The sequence below is a fragment of the Otolemur garnettii genome, unplaced genomic scaffold (assembly GCF_000181295.1).
Source record: "Otolemur garnettii isolate 467f Iridium unplaced genomic scaffold, OtoGar3 scaffold00208, whole genome shotgun sequence".
Lineage (NCBI taxonomy): Eukaryota > Metazoa > Chordata > Mammalia > Primates > Galagidae > Otolemur > Otolemur garnettii.
In genome coordinates, this window is record NW_003852603.1 from 2,253,997 (window position 1) to 2,269,958 (window position 15,962).

At 48.1% G+C, this 15,962-nt stretch overlaps 1 protein-coding gene across 1 annotated transcript in view; it reads right to left on the bottom strand.

Moving 5' to 3' along the window:
* Positions 1-11,213: 11,213 nt before the first annotated feature.
* OVOL2 (ovo like zinc finger 2) overlaps positions 11,214-15,962 on the bottom strand; it is a 31,380-nt gene continuing 26,631 nt past the window's right edge. The window contains exon 4 of the mRNA XM_023507821.1: positions 11,214-11,536. Coding sequence (XP_023363589.1) covers positions 11,214-11,536 — 323 coding nt within the window. The remainder of the gene's footprint in view (positions 11,537-15,962) is intronic.

A 15,962-nucleotide genomic window follows, 5' to 3' on the forward strand; every position in this document is an offset into this window, starting at 1 on the left:
CAGACCTCCAGAAGGCCTTGCTAACTGGGTGACAGTTGAGCAGAAATCAAAAAAAAAAAAAAAAGGGAAGGGGTGAGCCAGGCAGCATAAGGGGCATGCAGGGGCATGCAGAGGCCCTCAGCTGGGGATGCCCTGAGGGCACTGGGGTGGGGAGAAGCCACTGTGGCAGGAGCAGAGTGAGCAACCAGGTCAGGGGCAGCCAGGACCCTGGCTACAGTGGCCTGTAGCCATGGAGAGGGATGTGAGCATTATTTGTGGTGTGGCAGAAAGCACTGGACCTGCCCTGACCCACAATTTGTCCCCATCCCCCCAACCCCCACCTAATACAGCTGGATCCTGAGCTTGGGCGGTTCCCCCTCAGCCTCCCAGTAAGGTCTCCCAGGATGGCCCTCTCTGTGGCACTTGGCACCACCTGAAAACATGCTGTTTTGACGTCTTCTGTGTTGTCTGCTATCTCTCTTTAGAATGTAAACTGGAAACAGGCAGGGACCTTTGTCTCGCCTGCAGGCCCACAGTTAGCATTTGCTCTGTGCATAAACTGACCATTCCATCCTTCTCAGCTCTGCTGACACAATGTTTTGGCACATTAGCAAAAAGTGAATGACTGAATTAACTCCATGACAAAATAACTTTTATAGTTCCACTCAGCCTATCCAAAAGTAAGCAATTATCCAGAGAAAATGCAAAAGAAAAAAAACCTTCAAAGCAACCCAAACAGTGACTAATAGTCACAGGATAGCCCTTCATTCACCTCTGATTCTGGGGGACTTGATAAGCTGGTTATCAAGCAATTGTAGTCCAGAAAGACCTGGATTAAAGGAAGAGGGGCTCAGGACAAGAAGGAAAAATGCCAGCTGTCAGCAGAGGGAAGGCAGAAGACTCAAAATACAGACATGGGGGCTAGAGGATGTTTCAGAGCTATCTGGGCCTGTGCAGCGGGACCAACAGGTTCTCTGAGACAGGCCTACAAACCATTTCACATTATCACACTTTTATTTATTTTATTTTTCTTTTTTTAGTGGTAGGGTCTTACTATACTGTCCAGGCTGATATTGAACTCCTGGCTCTAACCAATCCTTCCATCTTGACCTCCTGTGTAGCTGGGACTGCAGCCTCCCACCACCATGTCTGGCTTTACAACACTTTTAAAAGATCAAATTATGGGCCAGGCACAGTGGTTCACGCCTATAATCTTAGCACTGTCTGAGGCTGAGGTGGATGGATTTCCTGAGCTCACAGGTTCAGGACCAGCCTGAGCCAGAGTAAGAATGAGACCTCATCTCTTAAAAAAAAAAAAAAAAAAAAGCCAGGCCCCTGTAGTCCCAGCTACCTGGGGGCTGAGGCAAGAGAATCACTGGCGCCCAAGAGCTTGAGGCTGCTGTGACGTATGACACCACAGCACTCTACCAAAATCAGACAAAGTGAGACTCTGTCTCGAAGAAAAAAGAAAAAAAAGAAAAGAAAAAAGAAAAACTAGCTAGGCATTGTGGTGGGCACCTGTAGTCCCAGCTACTCGGGAGGCTGAGGCAAGAGGATCACCGGAGCCCAAGAGTTTGAGACTTAGGAGGTTGCTGTAAGCTATGACACGGCACTCTCCAGGGTTACAGGGTGAGACTTTGTCTCAAAAGAAAATATAAAAGGTCACATTATGTTCATTGTCCTCTGTTCAAGGTAAGGAAGTGCACATATTTAAGAACATTTTCGCGCGGTGCCTGTGGCTCAATGGGTAGGGCACTGGCCCCATATACCAAGGGTGGCAGGTTCAAAACCAGCCCTGGCCAAATTACAACAACAACAAAAAAAGCTGGGTGTTGTGGGGGGTGCCTATAGTCCTACCTACTCGAGAGGCTGAGGCAAGAGAATTGCCTAAGCCCAGGAGTTAGAGGTTGCTGTGAGCTGTGTGACACCATGAGGGCGATAAAGTGAGACTCTGTCTCTACTAAATAAATAAATAAATAAATAAACATTTTCACTCAAAGCAGTGAGACGATACCACCATGAGAGCAGATGGCCTACCTTGTTCCAGAAAACACTCCTGGAAATGAGATGATCCCCACCAACTCCCACCTCGTCTCCTCCTTGCCTAGAGCAGCTCCTTCATGCTGCCCCTCTTAGATTCCAGACTCCCTAACCTCTGCTGACTTGCCCACAGCTCTTGTCCTCGGGAAGCACAGTGGCATCCAGCCTCCGGACTTCCTGCTTCTACATCCCAGCAATGCTCAGGTGCCCCGGCTCCTGGGAATGTCTTATAAGCAACTTCAACAGTTCCACTTTTCCCAACTGAGCTCCCCTCCGGTCATTCTATCTCAGTTAATGATGCCTCAAATCTTTTCATTGCTCAGGGCAAAACCTTTGGAGTCTTCCTTGACTCCTCTCTTTTTCTCAATACCTGGATGACTGTATAATTCATTATGTAAACCACAACTGCCCCACACATATAAGGATGGACCGTCTGTCCCTTAACCCACATCCAATCCACCAGGAAACCCAATTAACTCTATTTTAAAAGACATACCCAGCATCCGGCCACTTCTCACCACCTCCTCACTGTCATCCTGGTCCGAGTATTCATTGTGTCCTGGCTTTATTTTTGCAGTAGCCTAATTGGTCTCCCACTTCCAGCCTTGCCTCTCACTCATCCCCAAATCTGTTTTCACAGCAGCCAGAGTAAGCCCATTAAAACGTAAGTGAGACAGCGTTACTCCTCTGCTCAAAACCCTCCAAGGTTCTGCAATTCTTCAGAAGAAAAGCCAAAGTCTATAACAGCCCACAGCAGCCATCTGCTCCCACAACCTCTCTGGCCCATGCACACGCTCCCCATCTCCTCTCACTCCACATAAGCTACTCTAGTCCTCATGCTCTTCAGATTCACCAAGCACACTCCTGCTTCCACCTGGCCTTGGCCTTTGCTGTTCCCTTTGCCCAGAACACTTCCCCAGGCAACCACTGGCTTCCTCCCTCACTCTTGTCTGGACACACATTCCTTATATAAGATGACAGACACCAATTTCCACCAACAAAATCTCCATCTCCACTCAGCCCAAAATGCATTTTCTAAAACTGCCATTAAGATACATATGATCCCATCAGCTCTTCTGTAACCTCTCCTTCCATCAAGAGTATTATTTCCCCACCTCTTAAATATGGACCAGCCTTAGGAACTTGCTTCTAATGGGTAAACAGACAGAAGTGACCCTATATGACTCCTAAGACTAGCTCTTTTTATTTATTTTTGAGAGAGAGTCTCACTCTGTTCCCCAAGCAAGAGAGGTATGGCATCATAGCTCACAGCAATCTCAAACTTTGGGGGGTAAATAATTATGGTGTCTCAGCCTCCTGAGTAAGTGGATCCACAGGTGCCTGCCACAACATCTGCTAGCTTTTCTATTTTTTTTTTTTTTTAACAGAGATGGAGTCTCACTCTTCCTCAGGCTGGTCTCAAACTCCTGAGCTCAAGCAATCCTCCTGCCTCAGCCTCCCGGAGTGCTGAGAATATCTCAACTGGCCCCCCAAGACTAGCTCTTAATCTGTGATAACACAGCCTCTACCTGACTCTCCCACTTAGGACATTCTCCCTCTTAGCCTACCATGTCATTAGAGCCCAAACTAGCTCCCACAGAGAGGCACCAAGGGCAGGTCCAGGTGACAGGCAGCACTAACCACCAGGTGCATGAGTGAACCAGCCTTCTGATGAATCTCAGGGCCCTGTCTTCAAGTCCTCCAGCTGAGGCCCCAGACATGGTGGGGCAAAGAAAAGCTGTCCCCTACACCCCTGCGCTAGGCCATGTCCAAATCCCTGAACCACAGAACAAATTTTGCCCAATTAGTTGCACAGCCATAGTAAGTAGGACACTTAATGCAATTTTTCTCTGTCTTATCTAACATAGTATGTATTTACTTATTTATTGTATGTCTTCCAACCCTAAGAGAATGTGAGTCCCTGGAGGGCAGGAACTTTGTTCTTTTATTTTTTCCAGCCTCAGTATCTAGAAAAGTACGTAGCACATAGTAGGCACTTGAGAAATATTGCTGAAGAAATGAATTAAAGAAAACTGCTAATTAAAGCAAACTGCTCCTTACTATAATTTGCAACACCTTCTGCTGAGCCATGTGACCTTTCCTGAAGAAAGCGTTCTCTGGTGTGTTTTGGACCAGCTCCCCGTTTAAAAAAAAAATCTCGTCAGCCATCTGGAAAATGATAAAGTTGGAGCCATACCTCCCACTATACACTAGGAAATAGTCCAAACGGATCAAAGATTTTTACATGATAAAATGAAGCCACTCAAGTCCTAGAGAAAAGCCTGGCTGAATTCTGATGCAACCGTGGAGTAGGATGCCTTTCTAACTGGGACCCAGTCTCCAGCAGCCATCAAAGAAAGAGAAGGATCAATGTGAACTACATACAAATCAGAAACTTCTGCTTGGCCAAAACAAAAAATTTAAACACATACACACAATCCTGCATGAGCAAAATCAAAAAATAAATTAGAATCTGGGAGGGAAACCAGCAACTTAACTCACAAAGGGTTAAACTTCCTGATAAAACTAAAATAACCAAAGAAACAAACAAAGAATTCCTACAAGTTGGGCAGAAAAAAAGACCACGAAGTTAGGCAGAAATCCAGTGGGAAAGTGGACAGACAAGGCAGTTCACAGGAAAAGGAACCACAGCAGGCCCTGCATGGATCGTAACTATTTAGAAGAAAAAATAAAAATAATTTTTAAAAAGCACAGATGAAAAAATACAGTATAGGCTCAGGGCCTGTGGCTCAAGTGGCTAAGGCGCCAGCCATGTACACCCAAGGTGGCAGGTTCGAATCCAGCCTGGGCCCGCCAAAGAACAATGATGGCTGCAACCAAAAAATAGCCAGGCGTTGTGGCGGGCGCCTGTGGTCCCAGCTACTTGGGAGGCGGAAGCAGGAGACTCGCTTGAGCCCAGGAGTTGGAGGTTGCTGTGAGCTGTAATGCCACGGCACTCTACCCAGGGGGACAGCTTGAGGCTCTGTCTCAAAAAAAAAAAAAAAGAAAAGAAAAGAAAAAATACAGTATAACTACATGGCAGTTATATTGTATTAGGTATTATAAATAATCTAGAGAGAATTAAAAGCACATGGGTGGATTGACTCAGTTATATGCAAACACTGTGTAAGATACCAGGGATTTTAGCTTCTGTTGATTTTGGTACCTGAGGGAGGTCCTGGAACCAATCTCCCTCAGATACTGAAGGACACAGTACAGATTAGATGGCCCTTCATCATATACAGGGTGTCCATAAGGTTCATGTGCAATTTAAAATAGGCAAAAAGGCATTTACTCTCACATATAATAAATATAAAATTAAACTATATGGGAAAAGTATTTTTTCCCATCAGATTGGCAAAAACCCCAACCACAGCAAGAGAATGCTGCTGGTGGTGAGGACACAGGCGCTTAGACATTGCAAATTGCTACAACCTCTGTGCAGGGTAATTGGGCCATATGCATACGTTATGATAACCAGAAACTTCCATCATAAAGGGTTACACTTCCTGATATATTAAAAAAAAAAAAAAACTCCTATAAGGTAGGCAGGAAAAAAAGACCAACACCCCAGTGAAAAAAAAGGGCATTCAGGCAATTCACACAGCGAGGAACTACAAATGTCCCTTAATCATATGAAATTGTTAGCTATAACAATTGCACTTCTGGGAATTTATCCCACAGATATGTTTTCACATATGTGAAATGACATATGCATAAAGCTACTCATTATAGCATTCTCCATAGTAGCAAGACATTGGAAACGACATAACTGCCCATCAGTACAAGTATTCTAAATTACGGGGCTTCCATACAACACACCACTACATAACTGTAAAGAAGAATGAGAATGCTTTTTGTACTTTTCTGGAAGGAAGTACTAGATGTATTATTAAAAGAAAAAATGCAAAGTGCAAAACAGTATGTATAGTGTGCTATCAGCTAATTACAATTTTAAAAAAGAAATGGTAGAGACCAAAAATACACATATTCATGCTTGCTTATATATGGCCAGGAACTCAGGAGAAGTTATACAAAAAGCTAATAACAATGCTTAACTACGGCGGTAGAGGAGAGGCTTGGCAGATGAGGGACCAGTTTGGAGAGATGAGTTTTCTTTGCATATATTTTTACATATTTTTTATTTCTTCTGAAAATACCACATAATTTATAATAAGTGATTTGCTCCTTTAGTTCCACAAGCAAGTCTTTTATCAAAAACAAGAGCATGTGGACCTCGATCTTTTTCACTCCTAGGAATCCATCCCTGTGACTTCTCTCTCTTCCACCTTGGAGACCAACTACTACACAGCTCGCAGCTGCCGCTGCGGAGAATGCTGGTGGTTATCCCTTTCCCACCAGGACCAGCCCACAGCTGAGGACTGGAGTCCTTGCCAGTGGGAACAATTGCTATAGTGCCATCTACGCTCCAGAGCTTCCCTGGGATCAGGTGGAGCTGGCCTTCAGCAGACCCCACGCCTCTGTCTAGTTCCTTCTGCTGTACCTTGCTCTCCTTGTTGGCTTCTTCCGAGAGCCCCCATCAAAATATCACTTACCTCAGAGTCCCCGTCTCAGGCTCTGCTTCTAGGGCACAACCCAAGACACTGTAGGGCGAGACAAAGTTGTTTGGGCTTCTCACCTGTGGCCTTGGGTGTGGGATGACATAAGGCTGTCCCGGCCTTCTCACCCATGGCCTGTCGGAAGGCGCCGTGTGTTCCCAGCAGCTGTGAAGCCGTGCGTACGGAGCTGCGGCTGGGCACCTTGCCTCTATTGTTCCCCCGTATAAAGGTGTACAGAGCCTTCTGTTTGTACCAACTGTGGATTGCAGATTGGAGATCTCCCATGTTAACCAGGTCACGAGCTCCCTGGCCACTAGGACATGGTTAACGCCGGACCTCCCCTGTAGCTTGCTGACTGGCCACTCCAAGCTGAATAAAGCACCTTGCACCTGCCTCCACTGCCTGAGTTACTCTCCAGTCTGTCCAGATCAGAACACTTGCATTATAGGCATCGACAATATGAACCACATGGATAGATAACAGAGTCCTTGCTCCCCAATGAATGAGATTGATAGGCACTGCTGCCCAGCATGGTATCAGAGTTTCCACACTTATCAGTTAGTTACCGACCTACATCAGCCCACAGCAGATACTGCTGGGCAGACTCAGTATAGGTTGGTAGCTCAAGGATTACCATCCCCGCCCCCACAGACCCCAGGTCCAGGCTGCCGGGCTGAGTTGCAGTGCCCCGAGCCACAGTCCTGGGCATGGCAGCTGCACTTCTGGCAACTGGCTGAAAGCAGGACAGGCCAACAGAGCTGGGAAGAGGAGGGGTCAAAAGGCTACAGTCTGTGGGTTTTGCGCGCCGTGGTAGAGACTTGGGAGTCGTCCACCATAATCTTTCCCCCCATTCTGCAACACGAAAGCACAGTGGCTGGCATGCCTGCTTTCTGCACTCACCAGGTGAATGTGGATAACCCTCCCCAAGGAGTGTGAATAGTGGTTATGTGTGGCGCCAGCTGCTTCAGGTAGCGGGTGTAACCCCGCCACACCTACAGTCATCACCTGCCTGGCTAACCTTTGTACCTCTGTCTGGAGGACCTCCCTGGCCCTGGAGACAGGCTCAGTCAGTCCTCAGGGCATCTGGAAGGGCTCAGCAGCCCTCAGCCAAGGGTGGATGGGGCCTCAGCGGGCAGCTCCCTACGCCCCTCCAGTGGGGCCGCTGAGGCATGTGCGGCCTCCCAGTACCTTCCTGACCCTGGTCCCTCATCAGCTGTCTCCTTCCTGCCACACTTCCCCTCTCCCCTACAGATGCTTTCTGGCATCACCTCCTAAGCACTCTACGTGAACTTGAACCTTAGGTCAGAGCTGGCTTCTGAGGTAAACAAACAAAGACAACTCTCTTATCAGGTGAAACCCACAGAAACCCAGCTTCAGCCACGCATATGCTGACAATGGCAGGGCAGGGCAGGGCAGCACCAGGAAAGAAATCTGGGTCCCTGAGTAAGGAGATGGAGACCCACCCCCAGAGCCACGGTGTGAGAGGAAACACTCCTCTCTTCTCCTCAGGCCACAGTTTGCTGGGAAGTTTCACTGTAGTAGCTGTGCCTTATCTTAGCTAGCATACCTTGATTTCCTGCTGGGGGACCCTCCCAGGCTGGGTAGGGTACTGCCCTGCTCTCTCCACTCTAGTCAGGGGAGACAGGAGCAGAGGACTCAGGCCTGGGGTGAGAGGGCACCGCATCCCCCAGGACACGGTGATTGGTTGAGGGTGGGACCCAGAGTCAGCCCAGGATCTCTGGTTGAAAGGGAAACCCTCCTGCTGTGCTAGTGCACTGGGGGACAGAAGTCCAGAGTCATCCAGGCTCCATCTGAGACTGTTGGAGAAAGAAGTAAAAGATGGAGAGAATGATCACGGACAAGGACATTGAATACTAAATCCAGCCACTCCTGAAGGTACCACGGCTCTGGACTTTCCAAGCAATACACTCCCTTTTCTGCTAACATCACTGTAAACCAGGTCTCTGTCACCTGCATCCAAAAGAGCCTTGTTTAATAAAATTTAGACCCCAAAGAAAATGTTACCTGGTTCACAATCCCCTGTGCAAAGCAGGCCACAGGCCGATGGCTGCAGCTAGATGCTTGGATATTCCTTGTCTACTTGACCCAGACCAAGGAAGAGAAAGCAGGCCAACTGCCTCCAGCTTCTCTTTCTCCCGCAGCAGCCCCTGGGTCGAGCCCTTCATGCTGGCACCCCTGGGAGGCTGCGCCCTGTGCCACTTGGAGCCCCAGATTCAAGTCTTGCCACTGCTGATGGCCGAACGTGGCCATTCACATCACAAGGTCTGAATGAGAGGGAGGAAAATAGAGGGGGTTCGACTGGACTTGGGGTTCTGGCCCTCTGCAGTGCACTGTTCCAGAAAACATCTGCACACTGAGGGTGTACCTAGCTCAGAGTCTGGCCCGCTGTCAGTGTGCAAAAGGGTTTGTCTCCTTCCTTCTGAAAGAAAAGTGTTGATTTGGAAGAAAAATATTGACTCAAGCTATAGGACATGCCACATAAATGTCCAGATCTTAGCATAATGCCTGGCTCATGCATGGGAGAGAAGGAAGGGGAGAAGATGGAAGGAAAGGAGGGCCAGGAAAGAAAGAGGGTAGGAAGTGGGGAGGGACGAAATAAGAACACTGCCTCATCATCCACGTTTCCCTAGGCCAGGGAGTGGCTAGGAGTTGCCCGGGGACAGGGAGTAGGCAACTCAAGGACAAGGGGGTAGAGCTGATCCACAAGAGGGTCCTGGGCCCTTGCTGCTGCCCTCGGTGAGGGAAGGACTGTGAACTTCCCCTCAACCCCATCTCCAGGGCCTTATCCGGCTTTCCAGAAGTTCACTGCTCACCTCTCCAGCCTGAGACAGGCCTCCATGGTGAGGAGATGGAGGGAGCTAAAGGTCATGGCACTCAGCAGTCACGCACCATGTAGGGCACACCTAAAACTGCCGTCCCTCCTGTTAGTGACGCAGTCACAGGTGAAGAAGAGCCTCCAGCTGGTACAGTCTAGCCTCAGAAAGCCAACACCCCTACAGAAGCCCTGGGACCACAAAAAGGGAACAAAGAGCCTATGAGTTCCCTGCCACACCACGCCAGGCATCTCTGCCCACCAACCTCCAGGACCCAGCTTTTCAATGTGGGTTTTTTCCCCCCAATCAGCTGGTCAGGCCCACCCCAACCCGCTCCACCCCAATAATCTGAAGTCAAATGTCACACAATAAGCCCTGAGCAAGCAGCTTTACCTTAATGCTCTGATTGCTTTTTCTTTTTTTTTTTTTGAGACAGAGTCTTATTATGTCGCCCTCGGTAGAGTGCCATGATGTCACAGCTTACAGCAACCTCTTGGGCTTAACAATTCTCTTGCCTAAGCCTCCCTGTAGCTGGGACTAAAGGTAGCTGCCACAACGCCCGGCTCCCGGCCATTTTTTTTTGTTGCATTTGTCATTGTTGTTTAGAAGGCCTGGCTAGGTTTGAACCCACCAGCCTCAGTGCATGTGGCTGGCACTGTAACCACTGTGTTATGGGTGCTGAGCCTCTGATTTGCTTTTTACTTCTATTTATTTTTTTTGAGACAGGGTCCAATTCTGTCACCCACGTTAGAGTGCCATGGTATCAGCCTAGCTTACAACAACCCTAAGCTCCTGGGCTCAAGCAATTCTCCTGCTTCAGCCTCACGAGTAGCTGAGATTACAGGTGCCTGTCATGACACCCAGCTAATTTTTCTATTTTTAGTAGAGATGATAGCTCTACTAAAGTAGAGTCAGAGATGCTTACTCTTGCTCAGGCTGGTCTCAAACTCTTGAGCTCAAGGGATCCTCCCGCCTTGGTCTCCCAGAGTGCTAGGATTATAGGCGTGAGCTGCTGCACCCAGTTTGTTTATTTTTTGAGACGGGGTGCTGCTCTGTCACTCAGGCTAGTGCAGTGGTATCATCATATCTCATCATAATGTCAAACTCCTGGGGTCACGTGATCCTCCTGCCTTCTTAAGTTTCTGGTACTACAGGTGCTCACCAGCACATACGGCTACTTTTTTCTATTTTTTTGAGAGACGGGGGTCTCACTATATTGCCCAGCTGGTCTTGAACTTTGGTCCTCAAATGATCCTTCTGCCTTGGCCTCCCAAAGTCCTGGGACTATAAGCATGAGGCACTGCACTTGGCCTGTTTTGCTTTTTAAAGAAAAGTTTCACAAGAATGTTTCATTTATTAAAATAATTTCTGTAATATCTTTCAGAATAATAACATTCATTTTCCTTACTTAAGTAGCATTTCAAGTGGAAGTACTTTTATTTCAAGGCACCATAATGATCTCTCTAATAAATACCTCTTCCTCCAAGTGTGAAATTTCTTTAAAAAAAAAAAAACCAGAAAAGAAAAAAAAAAATCCTGCATGGTGATCTTGGCTGTCAGGAGTGTGGAAAACAAACTTTGGTGATATGCATGTGACTGTGTGTGATGGCACTGATGGCACACGTGTTACAGGTCCTGACATCACTACCGTAACTGACAACCTCAGAACAAACCCTACTGTGCCTATGGTCCTAAAGGACAGAGAGGTGAACTGAACACTTGGCATTAAGAAGAGCCAGTGGGGCAGGGGACCCTCAAAACCAAACTCTGTGTACACTTTGCAGTATTGGTGTCTCCCTCCTCACTTCTTCTCCTCCTCCTCCTCCTCACTCAGGTTGGTATTCTCCTGGTGTGTGGACATCAGCTTGCTCTGCAAAAGGGCCGCCAGTTTTTTGGATGTCTTTTTGAGAAACGTGCTACCCGGATGGGCGCTGTTCACGTGCAGGTACAGGTCCTCCTGGGTGGGGCCCGTGTAGCCGCAGTCCTCGCAGACGTAGAGCTTATCCCTGCGCTGCTTGTAGGCGTACTGCTGCTGCACCCCATGAATTTTCTTCAGGTGGGACTCCAAGGAGCAGCGCTGGGTGAAGGCTTTGTTGCAGACATCACATTTGTAGGGACGAATGCCTGCAAGGATGAGGGCAGACATATCATTGGCTGGTCACAGCCAAGCCGAAGCCTCCCAACTGAGCAAGGATTCATGGCAACACAAGGAAATGATTAGAGCAGGAGACCAAATTTGCGGGAGCAAACCTAACATGAATGGATGCCAGCACAGCCAGAAAACACCACCTGCCTGAAGGAGGAAGATCTATATTCTTCCAACTTGTATGGCTTAATGTTTTTACTTTATAGTGGGCAAAGTACACCTTGTTTTTATTTTATTTGGTATGGGTTTCACCAGAAAGAGATCCTGAGACAAAGATTCCAATATAAGTGGTTTATCTGAGAGCCAATCCCAGGACGCACCCTGTGGGGAAGGAAGAAGTGAGGGAAGGAGGGAAAGGAGCCAGTTACTATACAGGCAACCAGGACCGACTCTGCCAGGCAGCCTGGGAAAGTGAGGCAGGGAGGGAAAGGAGCCACTTACTGCGGCGGGCGACTGTGGCCCAACCCTGCCAGGCAGCTGCAACTCGGACCGGTGAGCCCAGAAATGGCAGGGGCCAAGGACATCAGGAGGACACTGATGGCGTCTGCTATTGGTGGGAAAACCATTTCCAAACTAGATCTTGTGCTGCCTTTAGAATTTAGGGCCTTGCCTTCCAGCTGAGAGTTGATGATATGTACTGGGGAGCTCAGCCCTGTCAAAGCACAGCCATTACTGGGTACTCATGCCGGCTGTGTGCAGTAAGAATGTCAGATAAAGAAATGTAAGCATAAAGGGCTGGGCCACGTGGCTCATGCCTGTAATCCCAGCACTCTGGGAAGCTGAGGCGGGTAGACTGCCTGAGCTCAGGAGTTCAAGAACAGCCTGAGTAAGAGCGAGAACCCATCTTAAAAACTAGCTGAGAATTGTGGTGGGCACCTGTAGTCTCAGCTACATGGCAGGCTGAGGCAAGAAGATCACTTGACTCCAAGAGTTTGACGTTGCTGTGAGCTATGATGCCACAGCACTCTACTGAGGATGACAAAGTGAGACTCTGTCTAAAAAAAAAAAAAAAGAAATGTAAGCATATACCATGTGTGTGTGTTCATATAATATTTAGATGAACTTGGACTATAAGTTCAAGAATATTTTATATACTTGCTACAGTCTCCAAATCACCTGTATAGTTTATTAAAGTCTTAATTCATTTATCCTAAGACCCACCCAGGAGGCCTAGGTAGGGGTGAGGAAAGTTTCACTCTGTTGCCCTGGGTAGAATGCCCTGGCATCATAGCTTACCGCAACCTCAAACTCTTGGGCTCAAGCAATACTCTTGCCTCACCCTCCCAAGTACTGGGACTATAGGTACCCACCACGATGCCCAGCTAGTTTTTCTATTTTTAGAGACAAGGGTCTCACTCTTGCTCAGACTGGTCTTGAACTCCTGAGTTCAGGTGATCCACCTGCCTCAGCCTTCCAGAGTGCTGAGATTATAGGTGTGAGCCACCGCACTTGGCCTGATAGTCTATATTTTTCAACAAACATCCCTGGATATTCCAGTGTTTGAACTGGCCACCAATTAAGGTTGTAAGATTCTGGTTGTGGCCCTACCTGATCAAGTAAGTCAGTGGCAGGAAAGAGACCTCAGATCACACCAAACCCAGTGTCCTCCAATGGCAAACACTGTCCCTCCAGCGAGCCCCTGCACAGGGGCCTCACAATCAAAAAGAAGGTTGGGCTGGGTCTGCATGGGCACCCAGATCACCTCAGATCATCTCAGAACCTAGGGCCGGGAGGGGTGGGACGCCCCATGCAGATTCCTGGGCCTGCCTCAGGAACCCCAGCACTAGGTTGAAGGCTGGGGCTAAGAAGCTGCATTTTAATTTTAAAATTAAAAAAGTAGTTGTTTAAATCTAAAAATATACTCCCAAGCCTAAGGTGAAAAATAACATTAAAGTAAAAAATAATGCATCATGCATCACTCCTCCCAGCCCCACTGTCAACAGTTTCTCATGACACTTGATGCTTTCAACAAATTCTGTACACACACACACACATACATTAATACTTGAAGCTTAATAAATACATTTAATTGCTCTGGGTGTGGCCTGAGCAGGAGATTTTACAAAGCTTCCCCCAGGAGACTGGGCACCACACTGCCAAGCATGAAGCAAGCGCTCTGCACATCTGCGTGGCATAAGCAGGGGCATGTTCTGCACATCTACGCACGGAGCACAGATGTTTTTCTGAAACATAAACATGAAGCTTTGGAGAGAAGGTCTGAAGTAGTGGGAAGGCCACCGTGTCCCTTCCACCATCCCCAAACACCCACCAGTATCAATGATAAAGAATGCCTTAAAATATTTTTCACATTAACGGTGGCTCTTTGAGATAACAGACCTCCCACCTTTTCTCTTAAAACCATTCCAGGGCTAAGATAGGGGTGAGGTGAGAGAAGTCCCAACCTTAGGAACAAAATTTAAGGGAGTAACATAAAATTCAAAGAATTTTGGCTTGGCGCCTGTGCTCAAGTGGCTAAGGCGCCAGCCACATACACCTAAGGTGGCAGGTTCGAATCCAGCCCGGACCCGCCAAACAACGATGACAGCTGCAACCAAAAAATAGCCTGGCGTTGTGGTGGGCGCCTGTGGTCCCAGCTACTTGGAGGCTGAGGCAAGAGACTTGCTTGAGCCCAGAAGCTGGAGGTTGCTGTGAGCTGTGAAGCCATGGCATTCTACCCAGGGGGATAGCCTGAGGCTCTGTCTCAAAAAAAAAAAAAAAAAAAAAGAATTTTGTTTTTTTGAGATACCCTGGGTAGAGGTGCATGGCACCACCACAGCTCATGGAACCTCGAATTCTTGGGCTCAAACGATTTTCTTGCCTCATCTGTTTTTTCATGTTTTAGTAGAAACAGGGTCTTGCTGTTGCACAGGCTGGTCTAGAACTTTTGAGCTCAAGCAATCCACCCACCTCTGGATTCCAGAGTGCCAGGACTACAGGCATGAGCCACCACATCTGGCTGAGGTAAAAAAAATATTTTAAGGCATTCTTTAAAAAATCAAAATACTAAACAAATGGAAAAGACACGCCACATCTTTGGGATCAGTTTTCTACATAGGCAAAGGCTATCGACAGCTCTCCCGAGACACTTGCCTGAGCTCTTATGTTTGTGCTGTAATGCAGACTTTGAGTCTTGGTGCTCCCTGGACCTGTGTGGTGGTGACAGCTGCCTCCCACCACCCCAGCAGATCAAGTGGCAAACTTGATGTCAAACCCACAACTCACTGAACAGAAATTCACATGGTGACCACGTGGAATGGAAATAACCCACTGCTGTTTTAAAACATCCAAACTAAAACCAAGGGGAAACCAGGACACTTACATCAGGCTTTAAAGTTGCAAAACTGTGAAGGTTCCTACACCCACAGACGTCCTGAAAGGTGATCCGCCCCCAGGACAGGCTGGCGGCCACAGCTAAGCCCCATATGCATAGGGTCACGCCTCTTTCCTTTCTTCATTCAACACGTCCACTGAGCATTTTCTACAGGCTGAACACCAGCAGGTCTGGATGGCCAAGGCTAGAAGATTTTAAAGCCCTGCAGCCAAGAGCAGTGGAGAATGGGGATGACAGTCACGTATGGCTTTCCACCAGGGAGGGGGTGAGATTTGAGCCTGGCTTGGAGAACATGTGACTTGCAGACATGGATATGGAGAGGAGGTGGTAGGCTGTGAAGGCCCGAGGGATGGCATTTCTTTAACATGCTGCTCTGTACCCTGGCCACCCCCACCCCAGCCGTGTAGACACCACCATCGCCCTCACTCACTGGTGCAGACACTGTTACATGGCAGCCCCGTGGGGAACCCATTCTAGGCTTGGGAACAAGCCCCTCCCTCCTGGAGAACCCTCATCCCCAACACGCTCAGTAGGAATGAGGGGGCCAAAAAGGAACCCTGGGCAGGAGGGACTAAGGCTAAGCAACCTCCCCACCCTCACTACCCCAAACATCGGGGCTCATCCGTCCTCATGCTCTCTAGTAAAGGCCGATCTTGCCTGCATCTAAAGCAAGCTACGGGAACTGAAACGCACCATCTGTGCACCACACATCATTAACCTACTGATAGCAACACCGACACAAGTACCAGAGTCCAAGGCCACTGAAAAGCAGGTGCTGCAGATCTGCCGTTCGTTAACTGAGTCCATGGGCAGGCGGCTTGACCCCCTCCAAGGCTCAGTTTCCCCATCTGTAAAATGGGGGTCATATTATTAACCCTCAAATAGCTGCTCTAAGAATCAGCCAAGCTATGCTGCATTCTCAGTGGGATTCAGCTTCAAGAGCTTACGATCCAGCTCAACATAAGGCAAACAAGCCCCATAGATAAGCTGGCTTGTGGGCACCTGAGCAGTTCACGTTTGTTTCTAAGCTTAACCTATACGTACACTTTATATATGTATATATATATATATAT